This window comes from Ruditapes philippinarum, unplaced genomic scaffold, assembly GCF_026571515.1.
Source record: "Ruditapes philippinarum isolate M1 unplaced genomic scaffold, ASM2657151v2 ctg1537_1_1_1_1, whole genome shotgun sequence".
Lineage (NCBI taxonomy): Eukaryota > Metazoa > Mollusca > Bivalvia > Venerida > Veneridae > Ruditapes > Ruditapes philippinarum.
Window position 1 is genome coordinate 15,981 of NW_026861544.1, and position 27,550 is coordinate 43,530.

At 33.4% G+C, this 27,550-nt stretch overlaps 2 protein-coding genes across 4 annotated transcripts; both read right to left on the bottom strand.

Moving 5' to 3' along the window:
* Positions 1–2,920: 2,920 nt before the first annotated feature.
* Positions 2,921–12,393, bottom strand: LOC132716043 (probable thiopurine S-methyltransferase). 2 transcript variants are annotated; one of them, XM_060699185.1, is made up of 9 exons: positions 12,320–12,393; positions 11,532–11,638; positions 9,767–9,853; positions 9,490–9,619; positions 9,164–9,216; positions 7,596–7,670; positions 6,739–6,824; positions 3,911–3,955; positions 2,921–3,249 (listed from the first exon to the last, which is right to left on the bottom strand). In XM_060699185.1, the coding sequence occupies exons 2-9, from the start codon at positions 11,627–11,629 to the stop codon at positions 3,080–3,082; spliced, it is 744 nt and encodes a 247-aa protein (XP_060555168.1). In that variant the 5' UTR covers positions 11,630–11,638; positions 12,320–12,393; the 3' UTR covers positions 2,921–3,079. The 2 variants fall into 2 exon arrangements, with proteins under 2 accessions (XP_060555168.1, XP_060555169.1); XM_060699186.1 differs by lacking the exon at positions 12,320–12,393 and having other exon boundaries at positions 11,532–11,656.
* A 398-nt stretch (positions 12,394–12,791) lies between these two features.
* On the bottom strand, positions 12,792–27,221 carry LOC132716044 (tartrate-resistant acid phosphatase type 5-like). 2 transcript variants are annotated; one of them, XM_060699187.1, is made up of 6 exons: positions 27,062–27,221; positions 24,265–24,497; positions 23,877–24,001; positions 22,569–22,760; positions 22,134–22,281; positions 12,792–13,051 (listed from the first exon to the last, which is right to left on the bottom strand). In XM_060699187.1, the coding sequence occupies exons 1-6, from the start codon at positions 27,204–27,206 to the stop codon at positions 12,806–12,808; spliced, it is 1,089 nt and encodes a 362-aa protein (XP_060555170.1). In that variant the 5' UTR covers positions 27,207–27,221; the 3' UTR covers positions 12,792–12,805. The 2 variants fall into 2 exon arrangements, with proteins under 2 accessions (XP_060555170.1, XP_060555171.1); XM_060699188.1 differs by lacking the exon at positions 27,062–27,221 and adding an exon at positions 25,125–25,256.
* Between the last annotated feature and the right edge of the window lie 329 nt (positions 27,222–27,550).

Genomic DNA, 27,550 nt, shown 5'->3' on the forward strand with positions numbered 1-27,550 from the left:
AAAGTTAATGTGTATATAAATAGCTGCTGATGTATGGTTAACTTGCTCCAGTATTCAATGTGACATTATAATCTAATTGTTTTATAATTACATTATCTAATATGGCATCTTGTAAAACCAATTACAGTCTGTGACTCTGTAGAATGAACAGCCCCCCCCCAAAAAAAACACACAAAAAAAAACACAAAAAAAACAACAACAAAAAACAAACAAACAAAAAAATAATTAATACAAGCATATGCTTTGAAATATAAGGCGTCGACAATATTCTATTTTAACTTTTTATGGAATTGAAAACTTGAAAATATAGATTTGTTACTGTTATGTGCTGTGCTGTGTGCAGGAATAACTTATGCAGCAATAATAATTGTAATAAAATAATGATAATAATTATAAATTAATTATTATTCAACTTGTATGGTGTCTGTATAATTGTATGTAAAATTTGTAATTTCACAGCCAAATTAATTAGATTTTGTGACTAATGGCGACATATTTAACGTTTAGTTGTTTTTGTTATAATAATTCACATTTTTAAAATGCTATTAACATCAAGTTTTAAACTTTGACACATCAGCGCTCAATCTTTGAATTAAGACATGCGACCGAAAAATACAGGTACATTCAATTTGTGAAGACAAAAAAAAATACTGAAACGAAAGAAACACTTGGTAAATACATCTTTCTGGCTTACTCTATCCAGTTATAAGTGTAACAAAGTAAATGCCCCAGGTATGTGCTTACCTGACTCACAAAGACATATATGTGTCACCATTATGTTACATCTAACGTCTATCGTCTACTTCTCTGACTTAAACAGTTGTTATAATGACACTTTCCTCAAACAAATTTCACAGGAGTGTTGAAAATACCCCCTTCTAAAAACTGACTTTATGATTTACTTTCACTTCGTGAAGATATGTATATATATATATCATCTACATGACATCACGAAATGGGAATTTGAGTGGCAAACATTTAATATTCACGGAAAATTCTACAAGTTACAGAACAATTTGATTTGGAAAGATTAGAGGCACTTCAGAAATAACCACACTAAAACATAACATTTGTTGTAAAACCAAGAAGGAATTTGCCAGCTTGGAAATCTAGCGAGATTTCGTGAATAAGGGCACGATGCAGTGAAACACGTCTTGTATTATGCTGTTATTCACGAAATATCAAAATTATCAACTGGAGTTAACAAGGCGAATATATATTATCAATGAATCCAGTGTAACATACAGGGACAAAGCACAAGGAGAGTATAAATCATCAATATTTCCAGTGAAACATACAGGGACATAGCACAAGGAGAATGAAAATATCCATTGTTTCCAATGTAACATACAGGGACATAACACAAGGAGAGTATAAATCATCAATGTTTCTAGTGTAACATACAGGGTCATAGCACAAGGAGAGTATAAATCATCAATGTTTCCAGTGTAACATACAGGGACATAGCACAAGGATAATGTAAATCATCAATATTTCCAGTGTAACATACAGGGACATAGCACAAGGAGAGTATAAATCATCAATGTTTCCAGTGTAACATACAGGGACATAGCACAAGGATAATATAAATCAGCAATGTTTCCAGTGTAACATACAGGGACATAGCACAAGGAGAATGAAAATCATCCATTGTTTCCAATGTAACATACAGGGACATAACACAAGGAGAATGTAAATCATCAATGTTTCCAGTGTAACATACAGGGACATAGCACAAGGAGAATGTAAATCATCAATGTTTCCAGTGTAACATACAGGAACATAGCACAAGGAGAATGTAAATCATCAATGTTTCCAGTGTAACATACAGGGACATAGCACAAGGAGAATGTAAATCATCAATGTTTCCAGTGTAACATACAGGGACATAGCACGAGGAGAGTATAAATCATCATTGTTTCCAGTTTAACATACAGGATATAGCACAAGGAGAATGTAAATCATCAATGTTTCCAGTGTAACATACAGGGACATAGCACGAGGAGAAAAATAAATCATCAATGTTTCCAGTGTAACATACAGGGACATAGCACAAGTATAATATAAATCATCAATGTTTCCAGTGTAACATACAGGGACATAGCACAAGGACAATGTAAATCATCAATGTTTCCAGTGTAACATACGGGGACATAACACAAGGAGAATGTAAATCATCAATGTTTCCAGTGTAACATACAGGGACATAGCACAAGGAGAATGTAAATCATCAATATTTCCAGTGTAACATACAGGGACATAACACAAGGAGAATGTAAATCATCAATATTTCCAGTGTAACATACAGGGACATAGCACAAGGAGAATGTAAATCATCAATGTTTCCAGTGTAACATACAGGGACATAGCACAAGGAGAATATAAATCATCAATGTTTCCAGTGTAACATACAGGGACATAACACAAGGAGAATGTAAATCATCAATGTTTCCAGTGTAACATACAGGGACATAGCACAAGGAGAATGTAAATCATCAATGTTTCCAATGTAACATACAGGGACATAGCACGAGGAGAATGTAAATCATCAATATTTCCAGTGTAACATACAGGGACATAACACAAGGAGAATGTAAATCATCAATGTTTCCAGTGTAACATACAGGGACATAACACAGGGAGAATGTAAATCATCAATGTTTCCAATGTAACATACAGGGACATAGCACGAGGAGAATGTAAATCATCAATATTTCCAGTGTAACATACAGGGACATCGCACAAGGAGAGTATAAGTCATCAATGTTTCCAGTGTAACATACAGGGACATAGCACAGGGAGAATGTAAATCATCACTGTTTCTAATATAACAGAGAGGGACATTGCAACTTGTTGAATGTATTAGTATAATATCATATCATTCACCTAGAAGGTCTATGGATAATGCTAGGAAAAGTCATTGTAAATGTTCAGATATATTTATTCCTGTAGATTGATACAAAAAAACCAATTAATTGGTTTCAATGGGTCTTCACTAGATATAAATGCACGTTATTAAATGTTTAACACATGGTAAACAAATATATACCTAGTATAAAATATCAATTAACATAAAGTTTTATTTCAAGGTCATTTTATACCAACGAAAGAGTAAATATGAAGATGCTTGAAATGCTGATTGTATAGTGTCATATTCATGTTTCTGTACAGGAGTTTCCTCCCTTGTTTCTGGCTTCTGTTTCATTACTTCGTCAGCATCCTTTAATATTTCAATATTGAATCGACCACCTAGTTTGAAAGAATTAAAAAAAAAGTTACATTTTTTCTATGAACTTATTAATATTAACTTATTCAAAATGACTACTAACTTTGCTTATAACTTCATACCACTAATTTATACTTTCATTCAATATTAATTAAAAACATATTTAATTAATTAATTTGTAAGTTTTGCATTGAATTACTACTACCATTATTTTAGCATGAGAATACAAAACAAAAATATATCAAACTAAAAATTCAAATTTTAAAGGTTATTCTTAATGTAACTAATTGCGAAATAGTGTATTTTGAATTAAATGAAGTTAATAATACGGACATTTTCAAGTGTAACTTCAAAGACGTAGCCATGTATGAAATCAGAAAAGACAAATCATGACAACATAATTTCTGATTAACAATTAGCTGATTTTTGACAGTGCATTTTTATGTAATGATGTGAATATAACTGAGACGCGTCACGACAAAACCAACGTTATGCGTTTGCGACCAGCATGGATCCAGACCAGCCTGCGCATCTGTGCAGTCTGATCAGTTTCTGTACTTGTAATAGAGTTGGTAAGCGAACAGCATGGATCCTGATCAGACTGCGCGGATGCGCAGGCTGGTCTGGATCCATGCTGGTCGCAAACCCACTATGTTGGTTTTGTCGTGACGCGTCTCAACTTACTGTAATTAGATACTATAACTTTATCTGGACACGAATGAGGAGGACCTGAAACAAACAAAATAATTTAATGCTCGAAAAAGTTTGTTTTCCAGATATACCATTTAACTGTTCAAAGTCTATTTATTTAATATATACAAGGATATATCAATAACTCTGGAGTGGTCCAAAAATGTTTTTTGGTACAACAATCATAATAATGAACACTGCATCATTTTTCTTTATAGACAGAAGCATCACCTTAAAAAGAGGGCATAAAACAAATGTTATACTCATTCAAGAACGATATTTAACCAATGCAATTACTTTTTTGGGGGGATTTAATTTCTGATATTGTGCTTTTGTTTTTCATTATACTATAACTAGCAAACCTCTGATTTGATAACCATAGTTTTAACTTTTAATGCTGACAATGGCATTTTGATGTATAAAGTACTCTAAATGTTGTTTTTTTAAATACAAAGTAGGAGTTAAGCGAATAAAACGGCAATTCATCAATCAAACTGTAAACATATGTAATAGTGGAAGAAAATGGACTTAACCCATAGAGACATATCTATGTTTCGTTATGAGATACTTTACTGATTTGGCTAGACCAGGGAGCAGTTCTTGAATTTATTAAAAACAATTATCATAGTTTTCATCATCACAATTGCAATATGCAAATTTATCTATATGGACGCTAGTCGGACACATATGTCATTAGTTCGATTGTCGCGTGCATTCTGACATGTGTCTATAATGTTGGCTGTCTGCTGTCAATATTTTGATGTGGAAATCTCCTAACCCTCACTACTCTAAATATCGCTAATGAACTTGTCCATCTTTCAATCTGGACAAAACCATTCATTATTTTCAGGGAAAATTTTTCAACTTATGTAATGACTAAATCGAACAGAGTTGACCATGATCAGGGTTTACCGGATTTTCTTAGACTCCACTAGTCGGAGGTATTTTAGTTGCCGCCGACGGAGTCGGCGAAGTCATTACTGCGAAATCAATAATATCACCTGAGTAGATTGAAGGTGAAAGGCTACTCGGTTTTATTTGATAGATTAGAGTCATTAAAACATTTGAATAAAAATAATTGTAAAAATTTACTATAAAGTGATAAACTTACATGAAGTTAATTAAAAGTTTCAACTAAATTTGCGTATAAATTAATAAAGCGTAAATGAATAACTACGAAAGCTAATTAATTTCCACTCATAAAAACGTCTAGTTATACAAAGCCCGTTTGTCATATATAGAAATGATACAGGTGTATAGCGCTGAATGAACTTGTTTTATACAGGTATAAAATGACATACTTCTTACATATTGTATCAACAGTTAAGATATATTTATTATGTTTAACAAATTTCTTGATCTAGAATGTATCACAGGTGGGGAGGGGAGGGGATGGAGGTGTTAGGTCCAATTTTTCCGGAAAAAGGAGAACCCTCGGAAGAAATGAACACATACATAACTGAAGATTTACATCCATTGAGGCTGTCCATTTTTATTTCTCGATCAAACCACGGACTTTGTGTGTGATAAAACGATACAAAAACGCTGTCGTTATAAATAAGTGTCATATGTTTTTAAAACATATAAATATACATATGTCGTATGTGAATTGAGCTGATCCAAGTTTCTGGTAATGCAGCTTTTTGTCAGATATATTGGTGTATGTAACAAAACATGCTACAAACGTAATTAGTGAAACACATACATCAAATAAGGTGTATTTTACAATCCTAGTATTTGGTATTCTATATAATTGTAGTGCATTTTGTGATGTTATTGCCAACCAATGTCAATCTTATTAAAATCAGATTCTAATTAACGCTACATGCAACAATTAACTTAAGTAGATCTGATCTTAGATTGTAACCGATGTATATCATGTGATGTCCGGTGGTATGAAAATATGATGTTGTTTAAATATATATTGCAACCACTATAAATGAGAACGACACATCTATCAAACCTGCCAAGAAGATTGTATATTTATATGCTTTATAAACATATGACATACTGTTTTTTTAAAATTCAGTGGTTTATACTGAAACAAAACAACAAATAAAGTAACAGTTATCGTAAATTGATAATATCAGTAAAATAATAGCTGTATACGAGTACATGCCTTGCCAAACTTCTCCATCTTGGTTGTGTTTTTTAACAACGTTAGCATATTGGCTGTACCAGAAGTGTCCGGCCATAGACGTATTTGGTAAAGTTGGTGAAATTACCAACCAAAGCCGTAAATCAATGGCTGTATAATTACAAATCTTGTCAACCAGCTGCGTCGAAGTCGTATTTGTCAACAATGAAACAATGACTGTACGTGTACATACCTGGCTAAACTCCTGGATCATACTCGTATTTTGTTTAAACCATGAAAAAATGGTTGTACGTGCACATACCTGGCCAAACTCCTGGATTATAGGCGTATTTTGTTAAAAACCGCGAGACAATGGTTGTACGTGTACATACCTGGCCAAACCCCTGGATCATAGGCGTATTTTGTTAAAAACCGCGAGACAATGGTTGTACGTGTAAATACCTGGCCAAACCCCTGGATCATAGGCGTATTTTGTTAAAAACCACGAGACAATGGTTGTACGTGTACATACCTGGCCAAACTCCTGGATCATAGCCGTATTTTGTTAAAAACTGGCAAACAATGGCTGTACGTGTACATACCTGGCCAAACCTCTGGATCATAGCCGTATTTTGTTAAAAACTGGGAAACAATGGCTGTACGTGTATATATACCTGGCCAAACACCTGGATCAAAGCCACATTTTGTTAAAAAACAGTGAAACAATAGCTGTACGTGCACATACCTGGCCAAACTGCCGGATCATAATCTATTGATGCCAGGTAATATCTCCCTTCCTTCTTCATCAGAGACACAAGAGTGTTGATATATCTTTAGTAAAATAAAAAAAATCCATCATCACCAACTGACACAAAAATATTAATCAAGTATTTTCACAATGAATTTAATTGGGTCTTACATACATTCTAAAATCCCCCCCCCCCCATACAATATAAAAAGGCTAAGGTTTTAATTCACCAAGATACGAAAAATAGTGTATATATTGTAACACAAGCACTACTGAAGATGAATTCCATTGTATTTGTAAATGTCATTGCTTTACTTCTTCAAATAAAAACGATATTGTTAAATTGTGCATATATGAAAAAGGCATTTTTTATTCTAAATTCATTTATAAATAATATGACCTGATGCGATAGTACTTATTACCTTACTGTCTTTGTTATACATGTATTTATTATATGTAAATATATGTTAAAGTGCATATGATTAAACTTTTGTAATATGTTCTAGATATGTGACATGTTTATCATAGATGTCTATGTATTTAAATGATATACTTTTAGAGAGGTCTAATAAAATGTCTGTCCTGGTCTGTTAAAAAGGTTACATTAATTATTACTGATATTTTTTCAATTTACTGAAGAAAATATCATAAAGATGTATGCAATTTTACCTACTGTTTGAAGTGCTGTGCTATTAAGAAAGTTATTTCAGATATGAAATGAAGTTACAACATAACAACTGATCATGATGGTATGTGTAAATGTATGTCTTACTTTTGACGATCAGATCTCTGTTAATGTAAATGTATGTCTTACTTTTGACGATCAGATCTGTTAATGTAAATGTATGTCTTACTTTTGACGATCAGATCTGTTAATCGCTACAAACGCCTTAGAATCCCATATTATGTCAAACTGTCCACAAAGTTCTCTGAAATACCAGTTTTAAAACGCTAGCACTTTATGTATTCATATGAAGATATGTATTACAAAAATTAATAAACATGCCAATATTTCAAATGTTCCGAAAGAATATTCTTAGTTCACCAATGCATTTATGTACATTGTATATCATTATATGTTTAACTTGTTACAAAATACATTAGTAATGAGGCTATCATCATAATGTGATAATCATAACGGAAATTATAGAAGATCGTAAAACATAAATGAGCCGCGTCATGACAAAACAAACATAATGGGTTTGTGACCAGCATGGATCCAGACCAGCCTGCGCAGCAGTAATACTCTACTTGTTATATAATTTGTAAGCCAGCCAGCAGTAATACTCTACTTGTCATAGAATTTGTAAGCGAATAGAATGGATCCTGATCAGACTGCGCGGATGCGCAGGCTGATCTGGATCCATGTTGGTCGCAAACCCATTATGTTGGTTTTGTCATGACGCGGCTCAAATCAAATAATTAATTGAATACACATGGTTTTAAGTTAAAGGTCCATTATACCTCAGAAATACTATCATTTTTTAAAAACTTTCTATTTTGGTATCTTGTTATAGTTTCCAAAAATTCTCATTTGCAACAGAGATGAACTATCTTTTACTTCTTCTGCCATGTTGGCAATGGACTCAACCAGAGTGAATGAGTATTTTGTATGGAAGTCAAAATACTACTTTGTTTACATTTTGCTACCTTTACGACACGTTACTTAACATTCCACACAACTGTATTCCGCTATTAAATATTTATTTCATTATTAAAGCAACATGCCTCCAGATTCATGCTATTTTTTTCACCAAAAAGAGGTCAAAATATACATAAATACCTCTTACTGCATTAGTAACGCAACTTAGCATTATAGTGATTGATGCTGCAAAATCAGTCTATAATCGCACAAAACATGTTAATAATTAATTGAATATTGAATCTGCTTACTTTTCTTAAAATCTTAATACTTTTTTTCTAAAGAATTTCTTAAAATATTTTGACTCATCTGGAGGCTTGCAGCTTTAAACACAATTTTGATATTTTTAGAGAATTAGAAGAATATGTATTTCTGAGGCATAATGTGCCTTTAATGACATAAATTTTAAATAGATGAATAGATTTAGAACGCGGTTGATTTCATTAAAACTACATTATAATAGTAATGTATGCTTATCATGATAGGAGCCGCGCCATGACAAAACCAACATAATGGGTTTGCGACGAACATGGATCCAGACCAGCCTGCGCATCCGCGCAGTCTGATCAGGATCCATGCTGTTCGCTATCAGTTTCCTTACTTGTATAGGGGTTTGTAAGCGAACAGCATGGATCCTGATCAGACTGCGCGGATGCGCAGGCTGGTCTGGATCCATGCTGGTCGCAAACGCACTATATGTTGGTTTTTTCGTGGCGCGGCTCATATTTTCTTGTCAACATGTAATCGAATTATGAAATTTTGTCAATGAAAAATACATACGGGGTCATCTCAAACATGTCTGCCACATATAGTTGTATTTTGTTATCTATACTCTGCAAAAATGGATGTAATTTTATTACAAAATCATGTGTTATATAACTAAATGTAGTAAACGAAAATCCTGCATATATGACTATCGTACTGATTCTATGAAAAAAGAAACGCGGTACACGTCAACATTATTTAGTCCGTGTAAAAGTGTGTACGTCCGTGCAATCTGGTAAGGCATTTTATGGCGAGTATATTTTTGCAATAACAAATATGTTTATCATGACATGTATTTGATATATTATACTAATGTATGAATACAAACAAAGTTGCTGTACCTTATAAAGCTTTCCCGGCACCGTTTGAAGAGATTCTACTTTACATTCAATGTTGTTTTCGGAGAAGAATTGTTGGACAGCAAGTTCGGCAATCTCAACTCCACTGACTTTAAAACCATGATTATAAAACCTAGAAGTAATTTAATTTTTTACTCGGTTGATTATTAAATATAACCTGCAAAGTTTGATACCTTTAAGGAATACTGGTGATGAAATACAAGCAGAATTTGATAACTTAAAAACTAAAAAAATGTTAAGTGTAAAGACACTTTATTACCATATAATATCCAATGTTTTCCCACACAGCGGCAAAAATACAGAACGATTTTCTCCTAGTAATTCGGCTTTCCTCAAGTCAAGAAATCTACAATAGTACAAAACAGACAAAAACTAAAATCCGAGATAATTTGGCATACCCTGTATAACTACGTGCGAGGACCTGGAGCGGCCGCAAAGGAATTATTGTGGTTGACATGCACAAGCAGTATAGCTAAGGGGAGGGAGGTCTCTTAAATTCTATTGGTGTGGGTACGAGCACCCCCCTCCCCCCGGGCAACTAGGAGATTAATGTTTAACATTGTGTATTCTGGTACATTTTGTTACATTTTCTTGCATTCAATTCATTCAATAACTAAAATAGTTTTCATAATAAACTAACAATATCTGCCATTTAACGTGAGATTTTTAAAAAAGACAGCTAGTGTTGTTATTTCTGCGAGCATGGCAAGACAAGAAACTTGATTTACAAAAATTCAATTTTATTAAAATAACAGTTAAATTTACATTATTGAAGCTTTGCATATAAATTATAATGGAGGAATGTCCTCCTCCTTTCTGTAAAGATGTGCTTTGTAACAATTTACACAATCAATGGGAGTGGCAGTTTCAAAGACATACATGTAGATACATATATTATTCATTGGCCGCAAAGTGTATGTTTACTTATGGTGATGATGGCGATAGTGAACTAAAGTGATGATGTTGCTGTTGCTATTGCTGATAATGATATTGATGATGACAATGAATATGATTGTAATGATATTCAACCTGAAAAGGGTCATGTTGATGAACTGTTGGCCAAGTTTACGATTCACTGCAAAAGATTTGGATTAAACACTACCAACATTTCAAGGGAATAAGCTTTTTATTCAACCAGTCGCAAAAGCTTTTCAAAACCAATAAAAAATCGTTTAATCTGTTTCACCATGTATCATCCGTAACGCATGAATGTAAAAATTAGACTGGAATTGTGCGGTAGTAACGTACGAAAGGCCGGTGGTAACATTTCAACTTCTTGAATTCATAGGTTCATTTTCACGAATTCACAATTTCAACTGAATGAATTCACGATTTTGACATACAGAATTCATGAATTCAAATTTTCAACTTCAAGTATTCACGATTTCAACTTCAAGAATTCACGATCTTCAACTTCACGAATTCAACTTCATAAATTCACGTCTTGAACTTCACTATTTCAACTTCGTGAAGATGAAATCTTGAATCCGTGAAGCTGAAATCCTTTCGATCAAAACAAATTCATGAAGTTTAAATCGTAAAATCGTGAAAGTGAAATCGTGAATTCATGAAGCTGAAATCATGATTGCGTGGATGAAATCGTGAATTCGTGAAATTGAAATAGTGAATTCATAAAGCTGAAATGGTGAAGTTGAAATCGTGAATTAATGAAGTTGAAATTTTGTTGAGTTCATGAAGTTGAAATCTTGAATTTGTGAATTACATTAACATGAATCAAAATATTAAAGTTGGCGACATATCTTGTTTTAGGTAGGCTTTGAAAGCATCACTAAATTCTATATATTATATATATATATATATATATATATATATATATATATATATATATATATATATATATATATATATATATAGGAGAGGTGGCCTACTGCTTTAGTGTCGGCTGTCTACGAACCAAGGGATCGCAAGTTCGAGCATTACTCGTTATTATGAAAGTGACCAATAAAAGCAATTTCTAAATCTAGTTGAAATAAATATATGTGTTTTTAAAGTTATTTAGTTACCGATCAAATGTACTTTGATGGAAGTCCGTTTCACCTTTATCCCACATATTTTTCCACCCATCGTTGTCTAAAGTACCACCAACTGCATCCGTTGACATATTAACTATCTTATATAAAAGCTAGAACTGAAATGTATAAAAGGATACTTCAAATAATTGAATTACGGTCTTTATTTATCATATTTTATACCACAAAGAGTCGAGACACGTTCACTACGTCAACAAATAAAAACCACTGATTCTCGACACCATCATATAATCAGCAAGAGATGCTGCACTTATACAGACTCAATGGAAGTAAAAAATATTCGCACATTCGAAGCTATATTCTGTGATACTAGATATTTTCAATTCCTAAAACACGGGCCTACCTATCCTACTGTATTAAAAACAAGTAATTTTCCCTTTATACATTTATAAACGGTGTACAATAAAGTATCACACTATTAATTTAAAAATTGTACATGTATTGTACCAAAATTTAACGGACCCAGAACTCTTGGGTTGATTGACAGAAACTTTAACCAATAAGTTACCAATCTCGTACTATTATAAAACTAAATTAATATATAAGCGTTTTAAACCATCAAGAGTAATCTTTCTTTGGCAAATATATAGGCAGTAAAGTTGAAACGTCGAAAATTGTTTGAAACTTATATGGAATGCCAAAATTGACGTTCGAAAGTTAGACTATTCTTTACCTGTATAAGTCAAATAATTTTCATTCATGCTGATTAAAACCTTTTAAATAATAATGATGTCTTAATAAGGTAATAAAATAGAACTTACGGTTTGTATACATTCAGTTCCTCTCCGTGACTATATCCGATACGGTACGTTACGGTTATTAGCAAGTATTAAATGGAGTAAAACCTCCTTGTTATATTGAAACGCGGAACGACTAGTCAGATAATCAAATTAGGTGTACAGCTTGGACTATGAGAATATTAAATTGTTTAATTACAAACGTAAGAAACTGTATATGATAGTGACCTATTTGTCTGCACGGGTAAAGTTCTGCATAATATAACTATCGTTACGTTACGTAACGTAACGTAACGTGATGCGACTTAACGTACCGTACCATTATAAGTTATAAAGATTTTGACAGATTATATGGCGCGATATAAACGATTATTTACACATAGCATCACATAATATAACAGGACAGCGCATCACAACGCTACACTACACTTCTATTTAAAAACCCCAATTATTTCAGTAAAAGTAAAATAAGAAACATTAGTTGAGGAAGAATGAAACGTTTTCTAACATTTATTCCCTGGGTTTAATAACATGTTCATGTCTTACATTACCAACGCCATCAATAAATCGTATTTTCATTTCAGTGTCGGTAACTTCAAAGAAGGAAAATCCTCCAAAATACATAAGGTCTGCGAAAAAGAACTTCAAGTTCTCTGGTGGTATAGAAGATATGTGAGCCTGAGACTTGTCTACAAAGTTACCTGCCCCTACATTGAAATAATCCATTGTTTGTCCTTCTTTATTCATCTGAATGTGCTGTAAAAGAAACAAATTTCATGTAACTGTATAGTTCATGTAACTATATATAGTATCAAGCTAATACTGTAGTTATAGAAATACTAAACTTATGTACGTCAATTAGGCTGAAACTTTAAACACAATTGTCTTGTATATGAAACATATTCCTATATCTCAGCTGCTAAATAAATATTTCAAGAAAATTAATGTCTTTATAGGAACAACTTGGACTTTCAAATGCAATACCCCCTCTTTGTCGCTGCACGATTATAAAAAAAACATCGCCTAAAAAAATGATCCCTTGGAAGCATTATACACAACAAAATTACATGAAAACTTAAATTTCAGATTCGGTTTAATTGAGTCGATACATGAGAGACAATGAAAAATTCCAACATCCCTCGGATCCCCTAGCACAGGCTTGGGAGGTACTCAGTTTTCAACACTTAAAAGTGCTGGAAACAATAATCCCGACTGACCAGAATAAAAAACACGCTAATAAAGGTATAATGCCATTTTATCTGTTCAATCTTGAAATACAAAACACGAGGGTTCAAAGGTAAAAGGTAATAACTGCCATTTTCAAGATTTCGAGAAAAACGCAAAAAACATATTTTTTTTAATACAACTTTATTTTCCGTAATATTGCTATAACAATTTTGATTCTCCCATATTTGTTGACTACATTGGATCATATTTTGTTTAGTATACATTGCTTGGTGCTGATAAAACACTGTAATTATGTTTTGTTTTAAAGTTCTAAGATCAAAATAATATCATTTTACAGAAGTAAAATGTAATAAATGTACTTAGATCCTGTCTAGACTACAAGTTTGAGCCGTAAAAGGTAATAATTGCACTTACGACCTTTTACTTCTGAAGGTTTAGCAATAAAAGTTCGAGATAAATTGTGGTAAAAGGTCATAAGTGCAGTTAAAGCCTTGTTCCTCTGAAAATTTTTAGATGTTGCAGTAATTGTTACTGTTGCAAATTTATTAATTTTTTTCTTACTTTGAAGAACCTTACGTAATGTAATTAACACACATGCACAATAATACTCGTACACAAAATTGACAATTTTCATTCATAGAAATATGAAATGTGTACCTGCTCAATATTTAGATTCTACAGAAATAAATTGATAACTAAAAAGTTTACGAAAATACGCACTAAAATCTAAGTCTACAAATTTTCATTTATTTTGAATGTTCTCTGGTATATAATCGAACTGAAGTCAAACAGACCTCAGACATCAGCAATTACGGATATTAGTGACCCATATCATAGTGAAGTAAATAAAGACTTATGTTTCATGTCACAAAATGTGAATGTTTGTCATTAATTATTCCATGAAGTTCACTCATCTTCTTCACTCTCACTGACAGTTTGTCTTTTATAGATTTGATGCTAACAATGACTCGTAATATGATTCGTATGTCTTCGGAATCGTCCCAGAGGCAACAAGTGACATCAAATCAATTTTTTTTGCAGCATACATTGAAAGTTTCTCTGTATAAGCCTTTCGTGGAGCCTTAAGAGATTTTTCTTTGCTTCTGCTCTTCTTCTGCATTAACCTAACTTCCTTGAACTCACTAACATTAAAAACCATAGTTCACAAAAATACTGTATTCTTTCATTTCTTTGTCTTTACGACCTTGAATCTATTTTATATTCAGCCAATTAACACGTTCTCCATCAACGAGCCAACATTTTGTTCTTTGTACAATTTGTAATCTAGTATGTCAGTGTATTTAATTAGAACGACAATATACGGTTGCTTCCGGCGTGCTAATGATAAATTAAATGATAAAACTGTTTCCCACTGAGATGGAACATGTACTTTTGTGAGGCTTTTTGCATGCTCGAAAGATGCATGTATGGAATCACATTCCATTTCTATGGAATCACATTCCATTTCTGAATGAGTAAAATTGTGGTTTATACACTTGTTGTGAGGAATATACTGGACACAGTGAACAACAAACTGATTGCGATTCTGTCCCTATATAATGTCACTTCTTCAATAATAGATGTCTTACTTGCATCAGAAGTAACATACAAGTACACACAAGGTCCTACTTCGCACGAGCCTCGTTTCCCCCGTGTCTCATCCCAAAGATAACAAGTCCCGTTACCATTTTTCAGTCCATAGAATGACAAATTGTAACAACACAGTTTTCTTTTGTAATAAAGTTCACCAATTAAAGGGATATTCAGGCAAAATAATGACAAAACTATTAAAAGATATTTTGGATATTGTATGATTGAAACAAGTCAATAAAGATCAACAAGGCAAAGGCAACGTTCACAGGACGCTGCCCCCGAACACACCATGCAGGACACCTAGAAGGCACCAAACAAAAACCTGGAGTGGATTTTCATTTGACATGTTCTTTTACGTTTCCAGGGTTCACTTTGACAAATATTGCGAACTCATAGCACTCTAACTTGACCCACGCGGGTCAAGTTAGGAAACCACCATTTTATTCTTTATATGGAGAAAAGTTTTGTTCCATTGATTGTCTAATATATTCATTTCAAGGGCATTTTCAGAATAATGAATGAAAAATTCAAAACCAAGAAATAAAAAATTTGCCTGTGTCTCCCTTTAAACTGCATGGTGTTTGGCGATATAGCCTGGATATCAAATGCCGACTTTGGATCGTTCTTTGCCCGTTCTTTGTCGGCTGATTTTTCCATTCTAGCATTGTTTTTTCTTTCTCGGTGTACCTGATATTTTGCTTTGTTGCCTCATCTAGTCTATCTTCTATTTTCAAAGTGTCAAACAGATTGCAGAGTTTACATTAATCTTTCTTAGGATGGAAGAAAGACAAGTCATATTCTGTACAGAAAATGTTTCTGTACACAGCCTCTGAAACATACCTTCTAGTTTGTCCTTTGCATTTTTCTACATACAGTGTGAACATTCGTCTTATACTTAAATCTTGCGTTAGATACTTCCTGTTGAAGTCTTTCCGTGTGTAGTGTGATTCAAAACTCGGAAAGCTTTCGATGTGTTTCTTTACAAATGATCTGTGATATTTCTTTTTTTTTTTATTTCCAGGCACAGCTTTCCCTTTCTTGTTATTTCCAACATATAACTCTGCCACTTTGTGCTTAACTGCGTTTGCAACTGTTTTTGGAACTGACATCGAAAGTTTTTAGAAAATAGTTCTTTGTTTTCTTCTCTGTTTAGAACCTTCTGTGGTTCTTTATTGGCAACATGGAAACAAATGAATTGCCTCTGACGTTTGTAATCACCCATTGACCAGTGTGCACTGAATATTTTCTGTCTTTCATCTTCGGTTATATTCTCGCTGCATGTAAATCTACACGATAAATTTCTTGGGAAAAGAGATAACTATGGAAGCATAAACCTGCCCTTTTTACTTGTGTCTTATGGCTTTTGACTTGTGACTTGTGACTTAGACTTTTTACTGTGATTTTGACTTTTTGTTTAACATATAATTCGGGGCGTTTTGAAGAAAATACGGGAGACAACAATTTTTACCTAGTTATTTTTTTTTCATTGAATTTTTCATTTAATTTTAAAAATAGTCTACGTTTTAAGTCTTTTTCGATTTTTAAGATTTTCTTTTTTAAAAATTTTTTTGGAAAATTCGACATTTCCCAAAAATATGAGAGTGTAACCTTTTGTTAACTATTCTAAACGATTCAGATTATGTAAACACTAAATTTTTTTCCGTGCATTCAAGTTTTAGATATTCATGAATTAAGCTTTGGGGGTTTTAGTTTTTTTTTCAAACGTACACACGCATAAACTATTTAAAAAAACAAATTTTCATTGTAACATAACTTACAACCCGGAATTCAATTTTTTTGTTTTGTTTTTCATTGTTTGATCATCGTATGTAGTTTAATAATAATTGAACAACTTTTTGGATTTTATGTTGATAGTGAAATAAAGTAAATATCAGCAAAAATCTTAGTAAAGAGGAGAGACAATGGTATAGGTCCTTATTTTGGAAAGAATGGAGGTTACATGTAGTTTTGTATGGGTCGTTGTAAGGTCCAATAAAACGAGAGGGTAGTTCGAAAAGTGTTTGTAACATTCGACTTTTTAAATGAAACTGTTAGAGAATGAGATGTTATAAAAAGTTTTATTGCATTTGCTAGTCATTTATTCTTCGTGCTTTACAACCATATAATGTTGCGAAAAATCAATGCACGATGCATATCAGCAATTCAGAAAATGGTCCATGTGGCAATACTTTTCGAACATCATCTCTTGCTTTGTTTATGTGTTTCTTCTATAGTTTAAAAAAATGAAACAATTAGTTTCAGAAATAAAAGTGAAATCTTTGAGGTCTTTTTCTTTGCAACCAAAAAACACCTTTGCATGTACCTCAGTTGAGGAAGTTGCATGCCAATGTGAGACATACTACTGCCAATGATGCCGTGCCAACGTGCCAACATGACACAAAAATGCACCATAATTTGACAATTCATGATATTGGCGCTCTGAGACCTTTTGCCATAGAAAGAGGGACCTGGGCGTGCAGCACAATTCTATTTATATTGGAAATTTGGCTTGGCTATTTGAACATCCCATCAATCATTTACTCCTTAAACAAAATGTTTTACAAAAATGTGACCTTTGACCTCTAAGTGTGACATTGACTTTGAAGCGAGGGAATCTGTGTGATGTCAAAATCTGGTAGAAGTGAACATTTTTGCCAGGTTATATGAAAAATCCAATCAAAATCATCAGTGAAATAAATTATATTCGAGACACGAAACATTACACCACAATGTGACCTTTGACCTCTAAGTGTGACATTGACCCATTGACCTTAGACCCTTCAAACTTTATATGTAAATGCACCTTCATGATTTCTACATACCACATCCATTTTTTTGTTAATGGTCAAAAGGTCACATTGTGGTAACGATGACCAACAAGTGGAAAGACTTTAAATGGTCATATAATCTAAGTGGCTTTGAAATCTAAGCATTCAAACATTTTCTAATATATATACACACTTTGGTTCGGTTCTGTGACACTCACCATTGACTTTGTTACTTTAAAATATGTGTGGCAGGCATTACTTACCATGTCGCATCATCATCTGCTGTTTGAATATTGTTGATTGTTATCTGTTTTGAAAACAATTTAAGAGACTCGATACTTTGTACTTTTGTTAATGAAACAGGAGCAGGCACGGGCGAACTTTGTTCAAGACATACATTTATAATTAAACTGTCATTGACCCAAATTCGTCATGTTTTAAGATAAACTAAAAAAAATATTTTTTGGGTTTGGGGTTTTTTTGTCAAAATTTGGGGGACAATTTATTGATGAAATTTCCAAATTAAATTTTATATATTTTTTTAAATAGATTTCTAACAATTTTTAAAAACAGATACGTGGGCGCGCCATGAAATAAAATTTGAAACAAAGGGGGTCCCCCGGAAAAGCCCATACTCAATTTTCCCCTATTTTAACAAAACAAAGTCATTTACGTTCCATTTTTTAGTTTTTTGATTTAATCCAAAACCAAGCCTTATTTTTCATGATTTAAAAATTTTTTTTGCGAAAATGACAAATGTTTTAAAAGTCGGCCTAAACGTTTTTGCCATTTTTTTTGAATTTTTAGGGGGGACTAACAAAAAGGATAACAACATAAAAATATTAAGATCAAAAAAAAAAAAAAATCATGTCGAAAAAATAGATAGTTATTAAGTTCCACAGAAAAAAACTGTTCTTTTATCTTTCCTACCTGTGGTACCCGGTTTTCCACTGGGTCAGAACGCTGTGCAGTATCTGGGGGACATGAGTGCGATATAGCGGAGTTCCCCGGGAAAAGGTTTTGTAGTTAACTTTTTTAAAATGGGGGGATTTTTAAAAAAATTGGGCCCAAAGCACCAAGGGAGAAAATTAACCGGACAGACACATCCTAACTTAATATAAAGGTAATGTCAAATAGGTCAACACCAAAATTTAATGTTGACATTTCAACGAAGGTGCTTTTGTCCAAATGAAATTTTTTAAAAAAATCAGGCTTTTCTTAAATAATAAAAAAGTAAACAGATTATTATACTTCCCAAGTGACATTGACCTTCAACTCAGGGTTTTGCGGCTGGTATATAGCGACAGCCTGGTCTCGTGGATGGGGACATTTGTGCCAATTTAATTCAAAAAAACCCACTCATTCATATAGAAGTGGACGTTTTAACCTCTAAAGTGTGACTTTGACCTTCAGTGCGGAAATGTGTCTTATTCTGGGACACATCTTATGATGGTGAACATTTGTGCTAAATTATTTCAAAATCGCCCTCCATCCATGTAGAAAGAACAAAAGCGGTGACGACTATTTCAACCCAGTTTTTGTTAGTGCTGTGGAGACCTAATAACATACATTTGTAGTAGCTATTTATATATTTACAGCTGTGTAGTCGTGTTGCATTGTCGTTTAGTCGCAGGTTGTCTGCTAAACCATACAGATTTTTTTGAGCACGAAAAACAATTGCAATGCCGTTTTCAGCGTCATGTGCAAATTTGATAAATCCGGTTTCAAAGAGTTTAGCCAATTCTTTTAAAGTCTTTATTTCTGTTCTTCGGGGAATTGAAATACATCCGTTGAACAATAATTACGTCTTGTATATCAACATTTGTACCGAAATCTTGAATATCAAATAGTTCGGGGTAAATAGAACATTACGTCAGGTTTTCCCATAATTGAGCTCGTTTTATTCTTTTGTGGTCTAATAGCGTGAGTATTCCAGTTTTTGCAGTAAATTCGATACAAGGTGTGTTTTGAATTAGATCCATGAAGCAAAATTTCAGATTAAAAACAGCGTGGACTGGGTCGAGTTTATCATATCGTCAAGAAGCACGCAAGTCTTTAAAAAAAGCTGAGCCACCACTGTAAACTTCTTCTTGTCGTAAAGAGCCTAACCAACGTTTCACTCGCTGCTGATTGGAAGTACTTTTACCAAATTATAACACTTCTGTGTTTTTGCAAAAGCCGTCAATTGGTTATTGTACCGAAAGAAACTGTTTGTAAAAGTATACATCAGAGTTTTTCTGTTTTTCTAAATCATCACAAACGTATGAATACGAAAGTGCCTTTTTCAATTGACTTCAGGAATGTTTAAAAAATACTTTGAAATGAGGTATGTATTATTGTTTGTTATCCGATACCTTTAGCGAGATATCAGTTTTTACCTTAATCTATCAATAATAACCACGGGATACAAAAATCCAAAAGGGTTTTTAAACTTGCAATAACTATCTAGATGCCAAAATATAGTTTGAGACCTTTCGCACAAAAAAACACGCCTTTTGAGACGAATAGGTTCTTCTCAGATCAGATGGAGTGCCCTCAGGATCTAAAATTCTTCATTACCCTCCATAACTTCCTTGATGAGTTGTCTTCACATTATGATTAATTTGAAGCGAAGCCACCGTTGCCCATAAAAACCTATAACCCCATAGTTTGGTCCACAAGTATTCAGCTCTTTGTGAATGGTATTAATAACTGTGTGGTTGTAATCCCCATGACGTTTTATGTTAAACTTTTCTTTTAGGAATCTATATAATTGCCGCATTGACAACAAAAATTTTATGTCTATTTAAATAAAAATCCTAGAATCTCGGTGTATTTGAAACCCAAGTTTGAAATATTCAATAATAAGTTCGGGACCTCTGTGGCAAATAGGTTGGTACAACACACATCACCACATCAAAAAAAGTGCCAAAATCATTAATATTATGAGCCAATCTTCATTTTTTATTTCTGTTCATCTATATCAGTATCCTGTCAGTTATCTGTAAAGTATATAAAAAATAGTGTTAACAGTCAGATGATAAGTGCACAATAACAACCAATATATCTGGTACTATATGTTCTAGCATAGTATAAAGAAAAATCTAACATGAATTGTTCATGTTTTTTTTTTGTTTGTTTCAATCTTTAACTCGCATGTCAAGGGTTTGCTTTGGATAATACATAACATAATTTATTTAAGTATGATAGTGCAGGAAAGGTTGAGCTTACAGACACTCTCTAGAATCTCTTTATAGGAACGTCAGCAATGGTTGTTTAGTTTTTTTTTGCCCGTGAAGCACCAGCTAGCACAAAACCTAGCAGGGATTTAAACCTAGACTGCCAAGCAAATCCTCCTATCATAAGTTCCAATTGTGTGAACCACTCAGTCAGCCCTGCTACCCTGAGCGACACTATGCGCTAGCTAGCAAATTGATTCATGTGAATATATATTTTAAAAATTAAAAAAATCCATCAACCCTCGAATGTATCAATACTATCTTAATTTACAGGATATGAAACAGCTTCCACAACCGTCATTAAAACAATAAATTTTAAGAGAATCTAAGGGGGAAGGTTTGTATAAACTTCATTTTTAATAAAAGGGGACTTGAAAAGAAAGCCACAGCGTTTAAATCGCAGCTAATCCGAGATAAAAAAACTTTTAGAAGAAGTGTTATAAAACCCCCAATTAAAAAGGGAAAAAAGTTCTAGAAAATAAAGCGTTTTCGTCGTCATATTTTTCGAAAACGCCGATTTTTTCAAACAGGTAATCACAAATTTAAATAAAAGTCACAATCATAATGCAAGTCATAAGACACAAAAAAGGGGGTTAGTTCCCTAATAAAGATAGTGCCTTTGAACTGTATGAATGCAGTATTCTGTCAGAGGAAAAAGGTAATAAAATCAGTTATAACCTTTTTCCACTACAGATTCTTCACAACATGTGGAACAACAAGTGAACAACAGGTAATAAATACACTTAGAACCTCTTACCCCTACATAATTTGTAGAAAAGAAGTTATTACAAAATACTTTTTAATGTTTTGTCCTTATAAGGATTGAATATTTATATAATATTTTCGCCAAACATAAAGGATAATAAGTACATTATAAAAATCATAAAAAGTCGATTTCAGCAAAAATGGCAGTTATAACCTTTTACCTTTGAACCCTCGAACAGTCATTGTATATTTTTATCCCCCCCCCCCCACTTCAATAAATATTTTAATTTTTGTAGTTGTAAAATTGAGGCGTTGTTGAAGTAGGGCATTTATACAGGCAATCAAATTTTATAACAGAATAATCACCTGTAATTGGTGGTCATGACCTGCCATGTAAGCACTCACATTGTACCGATATAACAATGGTTCGAGCCGGTGAGTGAGGCAGTCAGTGGGTCCGTGCTCAGCAACTGACTGTACCGGATAATGGCCCCCAACCAGCAAATAATCTGCACTGATACAACACAGTAACTTATCAATATGTAGTCCGTATAAATGCGGGAATTAATTCAAAATCATTCGAAATAAGGTTCGGTAGATTGTCAAGTATAAATATATTAGCCATACAAAATGCATCAAGTTTAAAGTTTCTGCGAGGAGTATTTTTAAAAGATCCTTTTTGAATTAATATGAATCAGCTTTTCAACTATTTTAAACAGTACAATGTATAAGACATCTACATGTATTATAAACACGTTAACGTTACCAATTTTACTTCTTGTGAAAAAGGCATTTACTTACGTAGACTTGTTTAATGTTTGTTCAATCCAGGCCCATTGTGCCTCGGCCGCCTTTTTATCAGCTGGGCCGGCTGGTTGTACACCCAATGCGAACACATTACCACAGAGCTGTATGGTATCTATAAGCACGATATCCAATGTCTTTCCACCTGGTATTGTTTCACTTACTTTGTGATAATAGTCAGGAAACTTCCTGGCAAGTAAACATGCTGGTATTTTAACGTCATAACAAACTCACGTGAAAAATAATCTTACACCTTCAATAACCTGAGAAGCTTTGTAGAACTTGAACGGATCGAAACTTCATTATAAATTGGCGATTTATGGGTGAAGCTGCAACGTTTATGTATTGAATGCCACGGAGAGTATTTAAGAAATAGAGGATATTTGTTTGTTTGTGTGTAAGATGAAATTTTATTTCATCGAATGCATGGGCTTTAAAAACAGTATTTTCACGAAAGCATACGGCTGTTATTGCTCCTAGGATACCAAATATGCCCAAATTTCATCAAGAGCAGTTTTGCAAGTGGAAGGAATGTATTTTATTTTTCAGACTGTAAAAATGAAACAAAAAGAAAAAAAAATAAGAGACGATATTTGGTGATTGGTAATTTGAAAGAATAGAAGTAAGTTTTCTTCTTTTTATTGCTTTTGACATTAAAGTTACTAATCAATTTCAGCTATGCTTTTCTCTGAACAGCCTGACAGTGTCAGAATTGTCAACAAAAATAAATTTGTGGTACCGGGGAAAATCTTAAGAAAGTAGTTTGTCATTGAAAAGTGTGAAATTATATTTTGATAATTTTCACTGTGAAATTATCAAATATAATTTTCACGGATGAATTAGTAATCCAGTGAAAAGCATAAAATAAAAACGCCGTTTTTGACATTTGACGTGCGCTGCGATTAAATAGTTGCCAAGGTATTTATGGCATATTTGTGCTAGCTATTTGCTGATATTTTCTGTGTAAATTTGTGAAGATCTTTCCATCATATGAGTTTAAAACATACTAAAATATGAAATTCGTACCTATTTTACATGTATGTAGTTTTTAAACAATATTGTCACATAATGTTGGGACAACCCACATACATTGTAAATAATTGCAAAATATTAACATTAATTATAGATCTAACTACATGTATATATAGTTTCTACGAGATCTGGTTCAAAACAAAACAAAATATAACGTAGCATGCATCGATATAAATTCTCATTAACATCTTTATAAAATAACTAATTTAACATACATGAAACTTTTGTACTGTATGCCATTTAAATAATATGTTAATTAACATGTTTCCTCACCATCTGTTAGAACGTTTTGTGTACGCAATTTGTGCCGAGACATTCCCATAATAATCATGATTTCCGGCCACGACATACCAAGGTACGTGTAATGAACTACTGTGATACACCGACTCAAAAGTCGTCTGGAAAAGACGAGCCGACATTAAAGTTCTGCCTAGGTTTAAAGAAAACTGCAATTTGAATTATTGTTAAATGCTCATATACTTTAATAGGTTTCATTAGCATCACATTCAGTTGATATCTTCCCGAAAATCAAAAAAGGTTAAAATTGTTTTGTCAAAATCTTATTCATAATTATGTGAAATTAAATATGAGATGAAACTTCTAAAAAGAATTGTAAAATTGGCATTAAACCTTAATAGTTCAAGTCACATGAAAATGTTACCTGAAACCTTGGGTCATCCACATTTTCCACACCAAACAGGTAAAAGTTATCTCCAAGTGCCACAACGAAGCTCGCTTTTTCCCGCCCTGCAACTATTGACATCTGATCCGCCACTGACGTCTGTACCGGTGTGGTGAATGGATGGAATGACAATCCACCCCAGTCACCGAATGCTAGAAAGTTCACTGATCTATTGACAGGCTCCGACAAGAACGCCTGACAAACTTCGAACGCTACAAAAGAATTTTTTTTATCATTTTTTCATTATTATTACACATTTTATCATTATTTTAGGCTTTAGCTGTTAGTACATTAGATATCATAAAAACTACCTTACAACATAGACTCTTGGTTTGTGGTGCTCCAAATGCGTTCAAATCCAAAAAAAATACATATTTGTCAATCCTAGCATAATATACTTATTGTATAAAGCAATAAATTTTAACTTCTGCTGTTTAGAAAAAAAATATATTTCAGCATCTATAATACGTTGAATTTTTTATGGCATTTAGAGCTCCACACACCCAAATTATTTGTCATCGAACTCTTGCTGCCTACACCTTTGTACAACTTTGTAAATAACAAAGGCATTTCATATGCTGAATATATTATTTTTCAATTCATGTTTGAAAAAAAAAAGAATGCTGGCGTGTACGTGATGCTTGTTCTAATGAATATCAAACAAAATCCATGGAAACCAGGGTTATTCTTACATGTAATGATGTATCTATAAATGTCCTGATTACCTTGTATTTTTATATTTTATTTTGACTTTTGCGCAGATATTCATATTGATAACATCTACAGTTTGACACAAACGTGTATAATATATTGTACATAATAAAAATATAGCAGTTTACCTTGATACACGAAAAATACCGTTATTAAAATGTTCATTTTCTTGTCCATTGTGTAGTCACACTAGATACATTCATGTATTTATCTTATCTTTTGAACGAATTATATAAACCACGCTGTTCTTTTCACACACAATTTATATATATATGAGCCGCGTCACGACAAAACCAACATATAGTGCGTTTGCGACCAGCATGGATCCAGGCCATCCTGCGCATGATCAGGATCCATGCTGTTCGCTTACAAACCCGATTTCAAGTAGAGAAACTGATAGCGAACATCATGGATCCTGATCAGACTGCGCGGATGCGCAGGCTGGTCTGGATCCATGCTGGTCGCAAACGCATTATGTTGGTTTTGTCGTGACGCGGCTCATATGTATACACAAATATATATTTAATTCACGCTTTTTACATAAAAGTGTAGCTACGGGAGATCAGAAAATATGTAGATTTTTTTTCTGTCACTTCTTTATTTGATGTCATCTAGGACTCTCAGTCTTACAATGCATTTTTATTTGACTATTGCACACAACACGAATTATAATAAGTAGCGCGGAGTAACCTATGCGTTACCGCGAAGTAACCTATGCGTTACTGAAATATAACCCTGGTGAAGTTTGCGTCTGTTTAGGATATTCTGCAACGCAGAAGTACGAAAATTTGCAAAAAGATGCGTATACATAGAAAATGAAAATGTCTAAAGTCTCGTTCCAAAGGTGACCGGAAATTCGAACATCTTTTTTCACAATGATTCAAACATCCCGGACGGCCTACGTTGACGTAAGTGACGTCGTTAAGTATATCGCCGTCGAAGTATCTGTGATATCGTAGAAGCTACAGAAAACAGATGTACGGTATATGGAACTGACAGGAACATATTGCTTGATAATCCTAGTTTCAGCTCGCCAAGTTGTACATGTACAAAAAATGCAAAATATGACGATAATTTATTTAATTAATTTAGTCAATTAGCCTTTCGCGTGCTATGAAAATTATCGTCTGTTAAAAATGCCGTCTGCTAGACTGCTAACATAATAATTGTTTTCCATTTTCTCAAAATCGAAAAGAAATGCAGAGTTATAATATATGATCAAACAGTTTGTTATCTGTCAAGACACTGGGCAATGCTGGGGTAGAGCGGGTCTGGGTATTACCGAACACTTAAGGGGAAATAAGTAGTATTCGGTAATACACGTTTCAATTGACATTTGACGAAAATGAGTTTTCCTTTACATTTACATGCAAGAAACACTTATCTTCGCACATTATCTAAAGAGTAATGACATTTTATGTATTAGACATGACTGCTTCTATTACCGACCACCAAACACACATGCGTGTATTTCCGAACACTGCCAACGTTTTAAATATTATTGATGCAAGCAATATATATTTCACAAGTATTCACTATTGAACATTGTATTACCAGAGACATATATTACGTGTTCAAATGTGTAAATATTAAATAATTTAAATACCAATTTTTTTTAAATAACAGCTGACCATGTGATCTTCACAATATTTGCACTCAAAAGAAGTACTTGTCAGATACTCAGGTAGTATGAAATCTACGTAAATCTGTATCCTTTAAAAAATTAACTCCTCTTCAAGGTAGTGTTTGAAATCAGAAAAAAAACGGTTTTTAACTTTTTTTGGGTCTCTCTCTTTACCAAGCTGAATGGTTGTTCGAAGGGTCAGTTCAGGGTTGCGACGAAAGTCGATCTACCGGGTCGTAGCGTCTATAAAACCAGCATAATGTAAATTTATGACAACTATAAATTTGTTTAATCAATCAATCATCGAGTGGTTCATCATACAGACGACCACACTTATTAAACAGTTACAAGAGGACTGTCTTCAGGTGGTTGTCAGATACTCTGTCCGTCCTAGAAGCGTAAATAAACACCCATCTACCATCCCTTTTCAAAGCACTTTACCTGATAATAAAACACCGTCAGCTGGCACTTCAATTGATTCTTGGCCACTGTTGAATTCTAGGAAATGATAAAACAGACTAGCTGGCAAAGTAGTTACAGAAAGTGACCATTTACAAACAGCAAAAGCAAATGAGGAGACAAGCATACAACCTGCCTTTGTCACCACAATTCTCCCGTGGCACTAAATCCAAACCGTCGAATGCATAACCATGAGGTGTTACTTCTTGGATATGGAAATCTATGGCTGTGAACAATATAAGACGGCCATGGCTTTCCATGCTCGGACAATACGCGTATATATACAGACTATGAGTAGTATATGCGGCGGTTTAACCCTCGCCGCACATACTACGTACTACTATGTTTGTGACCCGTGAACGAACAGAAGCTATACGCCAATGCATGACAGCAAAATTTATTGTTGCGGCTGGGATGACTTTGTAGATTGGCGAACAAGAAGAAGATATATCAACCAGACTCTTAACTTAT

Bases quoted from the DNA above. Each gene is read 5' to 3' on its own strand.
- LOC132716043 (XM_060699185.1), bottom strand. From the start codon at position 11,629: ATGTCAACGGATGCAGTTGGTGGTACTTTAGACAACGATGGGTGGAAA. The intron at 9,620-9,766 runs GTAATAAAGTGT...AATTACTTCTAG, and splicing joins AAAACATTGGATATTATATG to GTTTTATAATCATGGTTTTA. The intron at 3,250-3,910 runs GTAAGTTGAGAC...CTTTCAAACTAG, and splicing joins AGTTATAGTATCTAATTACA to GTGGTCGATTCAATATTGAA.
- LOC132716044 (XM_060699187.1), bottom strand. From the start codon at position 27,206: ATGCTTGTCTCCTCATTTGCTTTTGCTGTTTGTAAATGGTCACTTTCT. The intron at 22,282-22,568 runs GTAAGTAAATGC...GTGTTGTATCAG, and splicing joins CAAACATTAAACAAGTCTAC to TGCAGATTATTTGCTGGTTG. The intron at 13,052-22,133 runs GTGATTATTCTG...TTTCTTTTACAG, and splicing joins GTCATGACCACCAATTACAG to CACATTCAGATGAATAAAGA.